This window comes from Condylura cristata, unplaced genomic scaffold (genome assembly GCF_000260355.1).
Source record: "Condylura cristata isolate star-nosed mole 26May11 unplaced genomic scaffold, ConCri1.0 scaffold00037, whole genome shotgun sequence".
NCBI lineage: Eukaryota > Metazoa > Chordata > Mammalia > Eulipotyphla > Talpidae > Condylura > Condylura cristata.
Genome location: NW_004567138.1, coordinates 4,315,270 through 4,329,934, shown reverse-complemented (window position 1 = coordinate 4,329,934; position 14,665 = coordinate 4,315,270). Strand labels below are relative to the sequence as shown.

Sequence of the window (14,665 nt, the reverse complement as noted above, 5' to 3'; positions counted from 1 at the left end):
AGGGAATAAAGATGTAGTGAACTCTGATTTTATATTTGTGTTTATTTGTGTTGTGTGTGTTTGTCTTGAGGTTTTAAAGTCCGTGTTTATTTTAATTTAATAAAGACTTTTATAAAACTACATATGAAATAAAATTACATATGAAATGATTCATAACTCAAAGAATGTTCGATAAATCGAGTGTTCCATAAATGCATCAGTGTATTTTTGGCCTGAAGGAAGGTGAGTAATCTGTAGGCAGTGTTTTTTTTTTTGTTTTGCTTTTTTATAAGTTTATTTTGTGCATTTTTCCCCCCATCTCAATTGTAATCCCCGCGGGTTTCCCATCACCAAGGCAGTGTTTGTTTTTTAAGTTTTATTTTGTGCAGAAGAACAAGGGTGCAGGCAGTAGAGCGGAGTGAGAGGCTTCACCATAGTCAGAGCTGGGAGCAGAGCAGGCAGATGGACTGAAACACACTGCTGAGGGGAGCAGCAGGAGGGTCAGGGTAGGGCTGCCGCGCCATGCGGGTCACCTCCGGGGCGGGGATCAGAGTCAGGCCAAAGAGATGAAAGTGCTCACTTTAACCCTAGGTCACCAGGGAGGCCCCTGGGCACTAAGAGTTTTATGAAATAGATTTTATGGATATCTTGGAGGAAAACATGTATGTGCATAGTGGCAATTTTGTAGTGATAGTATTCCTGAGTCAGCATTAAAAAAAAAAAATCCACTCTTTCTGTCATTAACAAGGGACAGTTTCAAAAGTGAGGATATTTTATATTCTCTCACTCATTGTTCTATGTAGGGTTAGTTGCCCTCTGAATGTAGATAATGTGACATAACTTTAGTGTTTCCTGGATAATAATCACAAATGGAATTGCCCACCCAGAAATCAAAAAGCCTCATACAGGCCACAAACAAGGATCGCTTGCTAGTAACCCAGGTCCACTGATGACAATCCACAGGAGGAAAGAAAGAAAACACAAGGATTATACAGACATTGAGTATATAAAGTCACACAGTATGAAAGTTAGGTCATGATGTTCTGTTTTCTATTTTCTGATATTGACTGACTACATAAAATAAGCCTTCATAATCTGTAGTGAGAAATACTTATTTTTTATTCCTGATAAATCTTCCAGAAAGTGTAGGTATTCTTTATTGCTATGAAGACTTTCAAGTTTAGGGAATAAAGATGTAGTGAACTTTGATTTTATATTTCTGTGGGTCTGTGTTGTGTGTATTTGTCTTGAGATATTAAAATCCATGCTTATTTTAATGTAATGAAGACTTCTATAAAGGAACATATAAAATGGTTCATAATTTAAGGACTGTTAGACAAATCCAGTATCTCATAAATACCTCAGTATATTTTGCGTCTGAAGGAAGGTGAGTAATTGGCACTAGGTGGTGTTTTTTTTGTTTGTTTGTTTTTTAATTTTATTTTGTGTAGAACAGAGGTGTGGGTGTGAGAGGATTCACCAAAGACAGATTGGAACAGGTGGATCTACTGAAGTACACTGCTGAGAGGAGCAGCGGGTGGGTCAGTAGAGGTCTGCTGCGCCATGTGAGTCAGCTCCCTTATTGGGGGGTTGAACTCAGGCTGTAGTGGTAATACCACTGAGACTCAACCCCACTGAGGCCCCCAACTCCAAAGAAATTGCAGGAGAGCACAGACAGAAAGGAAGTAGTGCTTCCCCGCTGGAGAAAATAGGCCGAACACTCTTATACTTTTTTTTTTAAAATAATATAATAATCATAATAATATAATAGTTTATTTTTATATCATTTTGTGCCTTTTTTCCATCTCAATTATAATCCCTGTGGGCTTCCCACCAGCAGTTCACCCGTGTGCCAATACCATAGTCCTGTGCGTGTGCGCACACACACACACCTCATTTTTGATCCCATTCCCCACTGTACCCCAGTAAAATGTCTCTGGCATATAGTTTATTATTATTATTTTCTCCCCTGGTCCGTTATATACTCCTGCTATGCAAACACTTACACTTTTAAAAATATGTTTAATTTCTTGTCTTAGCCTATTCTCTCCTACCCCCCACGGTTTTTCTTAGCATTTTGGCACTGTTATATCTAGGAATATATAAAACAAGCTGGATTTTTTGGGGGGTATTTAGAATTTTTCCTTATTCCCATGTGTATTAAGAATGTATTTAGCTATAAATTTAAAGTCTTAAATTACTAATATCTAAAACAGGAGCTCCTTTTTCTTTGATGACAGTAAGCCTATAGACAAGCAGTTCAACAAAGGTGTCCAGAATCTGGGCACTGCTTTCTACCTGCGCCACTGTCTTCATATGTGACATTAATCTCATGATCAAAAGATGGTTTTACAGTTTGGCCACATAGCCCTGTTCTTGGGAAGAGCAAATGGCTTTTCCTAGTGAGCGTTTGGTTTCCCTCCACATACTCTGTCTTCCAGCATACATTTCATTGCCCATCACTTTGGCTAGAACTTTTGCTACCTGGCTATCTCTCGCTACAGGGAAACAGACCAGGTGCTGTCTTTCCAGCCTCTGTTGGCCAGATAGGAAAACCATGACTGTGATTTTTGATAGCTTTATATATATGGACTGCTGGAAGAATGATTTGGCAGGTGGTGGGAAGGTGACTCTGAAAGCTATGTTTTGAAAAGAAAAAATTGCACCATCACTTGATCAGAGGAAATACAAACGTGCTTATGAAACCTTTTGTTGGAAGGCAAAGTTGAGTGGTCACCACAGTAAGAAAGATTTAGACTTACACTTGAATTCACAATCTTAAAACCTTACAAGCCTTGCACATTCTTTACTCTTGGCATTCATGGGTTTTCTCAGCCAAGTTGTTAAAAGAATAGTGTATTGTAAGCTAATTTTTATTTTGTTCATCTGTTCACCCAGTACAACCTTTCTGCGGTGAGGACAGGATTCTGGCTCTGTGACAGGCGTCTTTTTTGGAGACCCTCCTTCAAGAGCCCTGCTGCCTATAAAAGATAGGTAAGCCTTTTCTCCAAAGGTGTTTTTTGTTTTTTTGCTCCTTTTTTTTTTTTTTTTTTTGCCTTCCTTCAAAAAGTACTTGCATCATTCCTCTGGCTATACCTTCAAGGTGTAGTTGATACCTTGCCATAAATTTCTATATGGGAAGTCCCTTTCAAATTTTATATTAATCTTCAAAAAATTTACAGTATAGCAGCAGTCTTTTTTATTTTTTTCTTTAGCATGTTAAAAATACTTATATTATTGGATGGTCCTGATTGAACCACTCATAGCATATTCAAAACAGGGAGCAAGAATCTTAAAAACTATAACAATTTCAAAGCTAGTTTTTTTTTTTTAATTCATTAACTTTATTTTTTCCTGTACATTTTGTTGAAGAACCCAAGTCCTAAATTACAAAATGATTATTATTGTTGTTAATATCTCCAGTATTTTTCTTTTATAATGGCAAAGACGGTTTAATAACAAAGTTTTTCTTAATATTTTATTCCTTTTTAAACACTTATGCATACAAGAATGGGGATACAGGCCAGAGGTATGGAGGCGTGAGAGGATTCACCAGAGACAGAGTGAGGAGCAGAACAGGCAGATTGACCGAAATACACTGCTGAAGGGAGCAGTGGGTAGGTCAGGAGAGGTCTGCTGTGCCATGTGGGTCAGCTCCCTGGCAGGGGATCGAACTGGTGCTGCATGGCTGCCAGTAGCTTGATTATGTTGAGACTTAATAACCCCTTGCCCACCAGGCAGGCCCTTCAGAATAATTCAAAGGTGCTTTAAAGTAGGGAACCCGTACTTACTATCTAATGTAATCTGATGTGATTGTATGTCGCCAGTCATGCAGTTGCCTTGTCTGTTGACGAGGAAAGGCTTTGGCGAGAAATGGAAGAAGTGTCAGTTGAAATTGACCTTAGGAGTTGTAAGGAAGTTTGGACATGCAAACAAAGATGAGGGTGGAGTGTGTGGGAAAATGCAGGGTACCTTTGACATACACTCTTTTGTGGTTAAGCCCAGAAGTAAAGCAGTGAGACATGGTATTGTAACAGTGTACATTGAAACCACACCAGAGAATCCATGAAGTTGAGCATTGTGTAAATAATACTGCCTTTGGGGATAGAGTCATTCTTATGCAGAATGATTGTCCTTTTCTGCTAGAACATTTTCCAAAACAAATGGCCTCTGCCTTTGAGAACTGGATCGACCTGGGGAGAAGTGCCATCACCGTGGTGCATTTGTTGAGCCGTATAAGGAGCAAACTGCTAAGTCTAGGACAGGCCGTGCACTTTTAACATCTCATTTCGTCTTGACTTAATGTGAGATGACACGCACTCATCTTTGTACTTGGAGGTTATACCATATTTTTTTAGAGCATTGTCTATACTATTTCTAGAGTTTTTAGTCCATATATTTGTTTTTGGAGTTCTCCATATAGAACTGCTGATGTGGATCCCAATCTGATTTTAAGCATAGCTCTAGGAAAGCTAATACGGGTTTAAAACTGAAAAATACTGATGTAAGTGTATAATTTGATAAATTACCCTGATGTTTGTCTTAACTGGTTCGTGGCTTTTCCCTGTATCTCCAGTAATTCAAACTCTAGACGAGGAGTTGGCAAGCTTTGATGACCTCACCTGTACGGATCCAGCTTGTGGCTGTGGTTTTTGTATAGCTTAGAAGCTAAGAATGATTTTTTCCTTTTTTAAAACACAAAATGAGGAAAATACAGACTATACCATAAATTTCTAGGTATAGCTAGGTTACTCACTGGAAGTTTTGAATATATATGCCCTGGTCCCACCATTAGTGATTTTTAATAGTGCTGTTTTTTCCTTCAGTGTAGAATCTGTAATAGGAAAGTTAGCAGCTGAACTATACTAAATCAAGAAGTTAGACTAAGGCCTCTGTGGTGGCCTACAGGTTAAGTCTCTATGCTATCTCTTCTGAGTTTGACCCTTGGCCAGGGAGCTAAATAAACCACATGGCACAGCAGACTTCTCCTGTCTCCCTGCTGCTCCCCTCAACAGTGTATTTCAGCCTGCCTGTCCTGCTCCCTACTCTGTCTCTGGTGAATCCTCTCTTTCCTTGCACCTCTAGCCTACATCCTAGTTCTCCACAACAATAGAAAGTTTTGATTAACTGCTAATAGAAAATGGTTGTCTTAGCAGAATGAGGCTAATGAAATAGAACCTGAGGGTTGGAATAGATCCGTGAGGATTATCTACTGCACAGATTTTTTTTCCCATCTCAGTTCTTCAAATGATTCCATAGCACTTGTTAAGTGCTAGCTTTCAGATCTTAAGTTCTACACTGGAGATTACGAGACAAATAAGCAGTTTGATTAATTGATAGGAGGGGAGAGGCCAAAGACAAGAAGAATAGTATTTTAGAACAGTATAAGAGCAAAAACATGCAAAAGATAATGTGGAAACTCAGAAGGTTTAGAAAGTTGTGTTTACCTCTTTGTCAGGCCCATGGGGAGCAAAGATCCAGACAGAAACTTCTCAAGTAGTTAATAAACAAGAGATTAGCACAGCAAAGGAAAGGAATTTGGAGAAAATCTGTATACAAAATTGGATTACACCAAGGCCACTTAAAAAAAAAAAAATCTAAAGGATGCATCCTGGAACTCACAGGATTTGGAATATGAATTGCCCAGACTGTTCCTGTACACGTCTGTCATTCAGTAGTTCAGTAGTCTCGTCTGAAATAGAGTACGTCTTAATCTTTTCTATAAATTACTAATAGGGAGGACATACTGGGCTGAAAGTTTCTCACTGACTGCTGACTCATTTGATGGCTTGCTCACAGTTTCCTTATGTGTAGTAAGACAATTTTGTTTTGCCTTTTTCAGCTCCTATGAGATTAATGCCTTCCACAAAGTAGCTGGAGATTAAGTGCAGGCCATTCTCTGGGACGTGGGTCACTCAGATTGGGAGTTCTGAGAGGTTTAGAGAAGTGATTGTTGAGTTTAGAATGAAGAGGGAATTTTTCCTCACTAGAGAAGGGGGAGTGAATGTAAGATTTAGAAATTCATGTAGAAGTTCAAATGGATATGGCTTAGCTTTCCTTCTTAACTCTCCCTGGGCTTCTTCCTGTTACTTTCAAATTCCCAGATTACCTGTTATTTCCTTAAGTGCAAAAAATTGTCCACTGAGATCTGTCCTTGGAGATACCCCAATTTCCAAATTTTATTTTGCTTCAATATCTAATAATTTCAGAGTAGAATCACTTCAGGGTAGTAATTCTTAACACCTACAAGATCAAGCATACAGTGTGAGTGAGTTACTTTTGCCTCTGCTCAGGATGAAATCCGAGGGAGGAATTTCTCAGATTTTATTTTACTAGGCAGCTCTCTTATTTCCCCACACCGACATTTATCTTAAGGTACTTTATTGAACTCCTACCTTAGTTTGTCGTGAAATATTTTGTAACTGATTAGTAATGAAAGTGCAGCCCAGTATAAATAACATAATTATTATCACAAAGGGATTTGTGTGTTGGTGGCCCCTGCTTGTCTGATGTAATACAGTATGTCTGGTGGTACGTGGCTAATTAACACTGGTGTCACTGAAGTTGACCTCACTACTTTAATTGAATGTATCTGTCTTGATTTTAAAGCTTTTTAGAAACTAAAAATTATTGGAGAAAAATTTACAAAGTTAATTTCTGTTTTGAAGGGAGCGCCTGTAATGGTGGTAATTGCTAGTAGGCATCGTCTCCTATGTGTCTGACATTACTAAAGGTAATTTAGTTTATTAATACATTTACTCTCCGTAAGACCATAAGCACTGTCATTGCCCTCGCTTTGTAGGTGCGGAAACTAAGGCCCCGAGATGTCCTGAGGCAGGACTTTGAAATCCCCCCTCCTTCTTCAGGAGCTCACACTTTGACCTGTAATGCTGTGACAGACAAGCTGCTTTATAAAACTGCAGAACGCAATGTTAAATATAGAAAGACTATACTTCTAAATCTCTGTGTCCAGTTGTAATAGATGGTGATGGTTTAATTATTCTGTATTTGTTACTGCAAATTTTTATACTTGAAAGTATTCTGCTCCCAATTTACTAAAAATGGTACCATGTTGTGTGTCTTTCTAAAATTGTAATGACATCATTATGCCTTGGCGTTAAGGTTCAATGATTTACTTTGAACAATGATTTATTTCAAATACCTAATTTGAAGGGGCATTAAGAAATAAATGCTTACAATGTTGTTATCTCTTTCACATCTTCCCTACAGTCTCTGATTAGTGTCTTGTAGAGTATTTGAATGACATACATATCCAGATTTTATTGGACTAGAAAGTAATGAGTAAATACTTGCTATTTTGTGTATTAAGTGCACCAACAGAAATTATGAATTTTCAGTACTCCCTTTCAAAGAATAGTATTTTTTTTAAAAATATTTATGCATACAGAACTGGGGTATAGTTCAAAGGTGCGGGAGTGGTGAGAGGCTTCACCCGAGACAGAGTGGGAGCAGAACAGGCAGATTAACTGAATTACACTGCTGAGGGGAGCAGCATTCGTGTCGGAGAGGTCTGCCACTCCATGTGGGTCAGCTCCCTGGCCGGGGATCAACCTGTTGCAGTGGCTGCAATAGCTCCACAGTGCTGTGCTTTAATGCGTAGTGCTACCAGGAACGGCCCCTAGCATGGTTCTTAAGAATTAGGTGGATCCTTAATAAACTTAAAACTTATGCACAGAATACTGATGAGTCATTGTTATGTTTTCAGCAAGCCCCCTCCCTCCCCACACTCTGGAGTACATTTGAAAAGTAGGAAATAAGCAAAAATGCCCAATGAATAACAAAACTCCATTGCTAAATCTACACTTAACTATTAGAAACATCAGCACCTTGGCACCTCTTAAATGCATTTTTGGTGGCAGATAAATGAGGAAAGGCAACTGGTTCCTAGCCAACAGTATATTGTTAGTGCAGGATGATATTAGGCTTGTAGTGCTAGTTTTGTAGCAAGAAGGATGATAGAGATGAAAATGAACTGCACTTAGAAATAGCTGAGTCCAAATAACTTTTGAACAAATTGGTCTGTACACTTTAATTTTTCTTAAGGATAAGTCCAGGGCCCTCCCTGGTGGCGCAAGGGGTTAAAGCGCAGCACTATGATGTTATCACCAACCATTGCAGCAGGAGTTCAATCTCAGGCCAGGGAGCTGACCCACATGATGCAGCAGACCTCTCCTGATCCACCTGCTCCTCCCCTCAGCAGTGTTTTTCAGTCGATCTACCTGTTCGGCTTCCTGCTCTGACTCAGTGAATCTTCTTACTACCCACACATCTCTGGCCTGTACCCCAGTTCTTGTCTGCATAAATAAATATTAAGGGGGAAAAAAGGTCAGGGCCTCCCTAGTGGTTCAGGGGTTAAAGTCTCAGCACTGTCAAGCTATTGCCAGCCACTAATCTTTTTTTTTGTAAGGGTCAAATTAGGATCTTTAATATATAAAGCATTTGCACTAAGACTGCCTATCAGAAAGGGTTTGCAGTATTTTTGGTATGTACAGGTAAGGTTTTAGGTTGTCCTGTGGTTTTTGTTTATAGGATGTCTTTTGAGAATGCTAATTACATTTTGGATGTATAGTTACTTTGAAGGCAAAGTAACTATAATTTTGTCTTCTAGAGTTCATTTGTATACAACTTTGTTGTATCAGCTGAGTCAGTATGAGAAAACTGGTTCTGGAGTCAGATTTGTTTGAATTTCACATATTTGATTTTAGTTTGTAATATGAGTATGAACATACAGCTTCATCTATTTCCAAAAACTTATTGAGCAACTACTGTACACTCTGCATTAATTTAGGAGTTACAGATTCATCAGTGAACATAAAGGTCAAAAATCCCTGTCATCCTGGGACTTATTTGAGACTGATAATAATTAACAATGCCAATCCCTAGGTTTTAGAGTTCTTTTTTCAAGATTAAGGTAGTACATAGAGTACACATAACTAATACCTGTTATTTCTAGTGATTGATTCTTGTTCACATATGGACTGCTGGACTAGTCTTGACAAAATTGTTGAGCTTTTTTTTTTTTTCATCTCAAAAAATGGTAAGGTGATTTTCATTGGTGATACTTAATACATTAGTTTTTTCTTAAATTGAGAATTAAAAGAGGGATGACAATCTGTGTGTTACTTTTCAACAGCCACCAAAAAAGATATCTAAAAAGGAGAAACCCAAACAGAAAGCCACTTCTAAAAGTAAAAAATCAGTGAAAAGTGCTAATGTGAAGAAGGCAGACAGCAGCACCACCAAGAAGAACCAGAACAGTTCCAGAAAAGGTATGTCAGGTGTGATGCACTGTGTGGTAACGTGTAGCTTATCTGTTCTAACATAGTTTTTAAGTGTGTGGGAAATAGGCAGATAAGAATATTGGTGGTTACATAGCATTAACAGTTTTTTATAGTCATAGTTTTTCAAAATTGAGAAACCCTTCAATGCATGTTTTATATATATATATTTTTAAAGATTTATTTATTCATACAGAACTGGGGTACAGGCCAGAGATGCGGAGGGTGAGAGGATTCACCAGGGACAGAGTGGGGAGCAGAACAGGCAGACTGACTGAAATATGCTGCTGAAGGGAGCAGCGGGCGGGTCAGGAGAGGTCTGCTGCGCCATGTGGATCTCCTCGGGGCAGGCGGTGATCGAATTCGTGCGGAAGTGGCTTAAACTTCTTTTGCAGTGCTTTAACCCGCTGTGCCACCAGGGAGGACCTTGATTTTGTTTTTTTTTACCTATTACCCTTTTCAGTGCTTACAGGATATTGCTCAATGTTGTTTTTCTTTGTAAGAAAAATTTTAATTCATGTGTAATAACATCTTGTTTTTAGAAAGTGAATCTGAGGATAGCTCAGATGATGAACCTTTAATTAAAAAATTGAAGAAACCTCCTACAGATGAAGAGTTGAAAGAAACAGTAAAGAAATTATTGGCCAATGCTAACTTGGAGGAAGTCACAATGAAGCAGATTTGCAAAGAGGTAATTGGACAAATGCTTAGAATATTTTGCTTATATTTAAAAATTCTTTCACACATTCCTTAATTCAAAGTAAGATTCTTGTGTGCATTCATTGAACATTTTTTAAAAAATTTATTGTATTATTATTATTTTTTAGAGATTTATTTATTTTTCATGCAGAACTGGGATACAGGCCAGAGATGTGGGGCGGTGAGAGGATTCACCAGAGACAGGGGGGAGCAGAACAGGCAGATCAACTAAGTACATTGTTGAGGGGAGCAGTGGGTGGGTCAGGAGAGGTCTGCCGCGCCATGTGGAATTACCTGCCATGTGGAATTACCTCCGGGGAGGGTGGGGATCAAACTCATGCTTAAATGGCGTTAGCTTCTTAGTGCTGTGCTTTAACCCGCTGTGCCACCCGCTGGGCCCCTGAACATTTTTAAAGTTTCTGGAGTTACCTCATAAATCATAGCAAGTGCTGCATTCTGTCCTGTATAGGAAATTTTTCCTGATGGGGAATGGTTTTTATTGATGGATCTTTAGAATTTGTAATTTTTAAATAAAGTCAAACTCATGGGCTACCTTATTTTCACTGTTGCCATAGTAAATGAGATGTTCTGGATTAGGTTCTTGGCACAAAATTTCCATGAGGTTCTAATGCTTCTCCGGAAATAAGGTGCTTTAATTTTTTATTTTGTTTTTTAAGTATTTCTCTAAATTTATGTATATACATACAAGAACTGGGGTGTAGGCCAGAGATTCAGGGGTGTCAGAGGATTCACCAGAGAGTGGAAGGCAGAGCAGTTGGGTCCTACTGGAATCCACTGTTGAGGGAGCAGGGAGCCAAAGAGGAGTGGTCTCCTGTGCCATGGGGGTCAACTCCCTGGCTAGATCGAACTCAGGCCACAGTGGCTGGCGATAAGCTTGATAACACTGAGACTTTAACCCCCGCACCACCCGGGAGGCCCCAATGATCTACTTTTGAATGTGATTCCATAGGAATTGTATACATAAAATCGGCAGATTTAAGAATCAACTTTTTTTTTATGCTAAAGTCAGCTGAAATTTGAAATGTACCGAAGATCAAATAGCCTGTACTTTGTAAGGCATTGATTATTCAGTCAGTATTTACTGAGCCTCTACCCCGGCCACTTAAATAGATATTTAAGAGGTAGATGGTTTTAGGGTCCTGGGGTGGTGAACCAGAGGGAGACAGCTGTTTGGGTAAGTCAGGGACAGTGTGTGCTGCCTGTGTCTGAGGCAAGCAAGATGCGCCATACCTCAGGGCAGAAAGCGCCTGCTGGGGCGTGGGTTCTGGAATCTGAACAGCTTCTGGGAGGAAGTCTTAGGACAGGAGCTGTTCATAAATTAGGAACATCGATGCATTCACATAACTGACAGATAGTGACTGTGAGTAATAGTTATTAATTTAATGTGATTGTGGACGAGTTAGAAGGACCCTCTTCTCAGAGATCATGACAGACTGCCAGAGTTTTGCAGATCTACTTACCTTAGAGGGGAAAGGGTACTCACTAAGTTGTATCTTCTTTGGGGAATAGATACTGCCTTTACCTAGCCATTCAATTTCTAGGTCTATCCTAAAGACAGTCACATCTGTACGAAATGATTATAGTCATGTTCAGCATGTTTGTGATATTGAAAAATTAAACAGCCTAAATGGCCATCCATAGGTAACTAAATTGGTACATCCATATTTCTGGAATGCTCTGTAGCAGTTCAAAAGAACATGGAAAAACCTTCAAATGCATGTGCATAAAGCAGCCAGCCTTCAAATTGTTATGTTTTCCTGCAGCACTCTTTTGTCTAGGCTTAACCACAGAGGAGGGGTTTTGCTGAGAATGAACAAAGGCCAAACAGCTCTAGTACTTCACAGTATTTGCAGAGGTTGGCAAACTGAGCATCCATCTCTCCAAGTGCTTCTGTAACACGGCCACACCTTCATTGAAGGATTGTCTATGACCACTCTCATGCTACAGTGGCTTAGTTGTGGCAGCAACTGTTGCTGGAAAAGCTGAAACCACTTAACTCTAGTTCTGTACAGGAGAAGTTTGCTGACTTTGGACAGTATTGTGGACGTGAAGTTGGCAGGGAGCTTACGGGTGGTAGGCATGTGAAGAGTCAGGGCCAGAAGCCAGTGTGAAGTCCCGCAGCAGGTATGAAATTCACAGAGGGGGACTTTAGAGAACACGATTCTGGGAGTAGGGCTCGGGGAACCACTGGGATCACATTGGCAGAACTTTGGGAAGAAACTGAGCAGTGGAGTTCAAGTGGTGGAGTCAGAAATAGTGTTGGGATGATGTACGAGAGAAGGATTTCTCCAAAGTACCTGGCAAATAACTTGCAGTATAAAGAACTTAGTCCACTTAAGAGCCGCAGTTCTGTTAACTAATTAACTGATGCTTGTGTTTATAAAATGCTGACCGCCTGCATGCTGGTTTGCTGTCTGCTCTGTACCCACTATGGGAACCACTCACTGCCTTGGGATTCGAGATGGTGAACCAGAGACCTGTTGGTATCCTGGTGCAGATGAGGGCATCTGTGCATCTCTTTATCTAAAGTTAGACCACATTGGATTTTTAAATCTACCCCAATTTTTTCCCATTTTCCACTATAGGTTTATGAAAATTATCCCGCTTATGATTTAACTGAAAGAAAAGATTTCATTAAAACAACTGTTAAAGAGGTAAATATCCATCTTTCCTTTCTTTGGACACTTTGGGCATCAGAGATGAGAGATTGTAGATATCAAATGCAAGCATCTTTTTCATGATTTTCATGCCGCTAAGGATCACATTGACCCTGAGTTCTTCAAAACAGACGGGTCTAAATTTCATTTCCAGTTTAGGGTTTAGTCTGAACCTGACCTCAGGTCAGGGCCCCCGTCTCCTTGCATGCTGGGCCGCTGGGCCTTGTGGGCCACCTCTGTGGGACAAGCAGGCGCCAGCGCCAGCAGGTGGATTCCACGGTCGCACTGGTCTCGGCTGGTTTCCTAAGGTCATAGTAAAGGGGCAGCTGAAGTAGGGTTCTAAGTGAGCTTATGTGTGTGATGTGGAAAATAACATATGTATTTCATTACAGCTGATCTCTTGAGAGCGCGGACAGATGACTTGTTCCATGGATTTAAGGATCTGATTTATACCGTTATACCAGCAGAGAGAATGTATTTCCTTTTTTTAAATCCTTGCAAGCATTGTGTTGGTCGAACTTAGCGAAGACCTTTTTATCTTGAGTGTTATGTAAATTTGTTTGCCTTTTAAAATTGCATTTCTATGCAGTTTTTAGTTTAAAATTTTGCATGGCAGTAATTGTTTCTTGCTTTTATAGTCATTTTGTACATTTCAAAATTCTTTATATAAGGTCGTAGATAACTGTTGTAGTTTTTAGTGCACTTACTATATTAGCTAAAGGCATACTTTTAATCAGGTAGTACAGAAACTATTATAACTGGCATTTATACATGCAGAGATTATTGCAGTATTTAGTATATGAAATATTTTGAATACACATCTCTGTCAGTGTAAAACTCAGTGGCGGTGTGTTCATCATATTTAAAATACCCAGGCTTCAGCTGCCCAGATGACTAAATCAGAACTTTTCTCCTGCATGTGTATATATGTCAAATTGTCAGCATGTCAGAAGTGACAGATGTTATTTTTGTATTTTTAAAAACAAATTTGTTGTATATAAAGTTTTTTAATTTCTTTTGTGCAGATCAATTTTTAAACTCATAGGTAGACACCTTTACAGTTATAAACCATTGCATATCAGTGTTCAGCCAGAAGGTGTGACCGCAGTGAAAGTCAGGGCGAGAGAAGCACTGACAGAACAGTTCTCTGCTTTGCCTCGAAAGTGTCACTCTAGTGTAGTGATAATTCTGCAACAGTGTCTGTAGATGTATTTTATATTTAAAGTAGTGCAAAATCAACACATCAAAACTTTTTTGGACAAAGAGTGGGATTAAATACAAGCACATGAGGCTTATGAGAAATAAATGATTTTTATTACCTGCTTTTAACTGCTTTTGCCCAAGTAAAATGCTGATGTTTATAGAAAACTTGACCACCTTTCTGATTGTGGTAGAAGTAGCCAGTGTAATTGCAGAAGATAATCTGGGGACAGTAGTGGGTAGCTCTGACAAAACACTTCTCAAAAATGGTAATATAAAGAAACTTAACTTGTTTGTGGAATCCGGGCTGTTGGATTTTAAATTTTGGCCAATCAAGACTCTAGGTGATCAACAGGACCACTCCTTAATGAGGATAATTCTTTTATGTTGTCTTAATCAGTTTATTAAATAATCTGGAATTAAACATGCAGTTTGAAAAAAATTAGGCCTTTCATAAACCAATTGGGCGGCTAAGGTAAAATATTTGCATCATAGAACAGAAATAAAAGTGATATAAATGTTGATAGTATTTCCACAGGTTTGACTTGTTTCTTGATAAAAGGTTAAGACCTTAGAGTATACATACTACAGATGAATGGACTAAAAATCTAAACTAAGAATTGGCTTATGATTTTAAATATATAATTTGTTCCTATAAACCTTGTCAATAAAAGTAATAAATCAATGACCTAGTCTTGTGTTATGCTTTCTTTTAAAATATTTTAATAAATCTGTTCTGGTCTCGTGTTTTCTTTTAAGAGGTTTTAATAAATCAATGATCTAGTCTTGTGGTTTCTTTTGGGGGATTTT

The 14,665-nt window shown here is 38.9% G+C and overlaps 1 protein-coding gene across 1 annotated transcript in view; it reads left to right on the top strand.

Annotated features, from left to right (window-relative positions):
• DEK (DEK proto-oncogene) overlaps nucleotides 1-14,534 on the top strand; it is a 27,467-nt gene extending 12,933 nt beyond the window's left edge. Inside the window, exons 7-10 of the mRNA XM_004693308.2 lie at nucleotides 9,134-9,269; nucleotides 9,821-9,969; nucleotides 12,584-12,652; nucleotides 13,048-14,534. Coding sequence (XP_004693365.1) covers nucleotides 9,134-9,269; nucleotides 9,821-9,969; nucleotides 12,584-12,652; nucleotides 13,048-13,059 — 366 coding nt within the window. The 3' untranslated portion in view covers nucleotides 13,060-14,534. The remainder of the gene's footprint in view (nucleotides 1-9,133; nucleotides 9,270-9,820; nucleotides 9,970-12,583; nucleotides 12,653-13,047) is intronic.
• The last annotated feature ends 131 nt before the right edge of the window (nucleotides 14,535-14,665 follow it).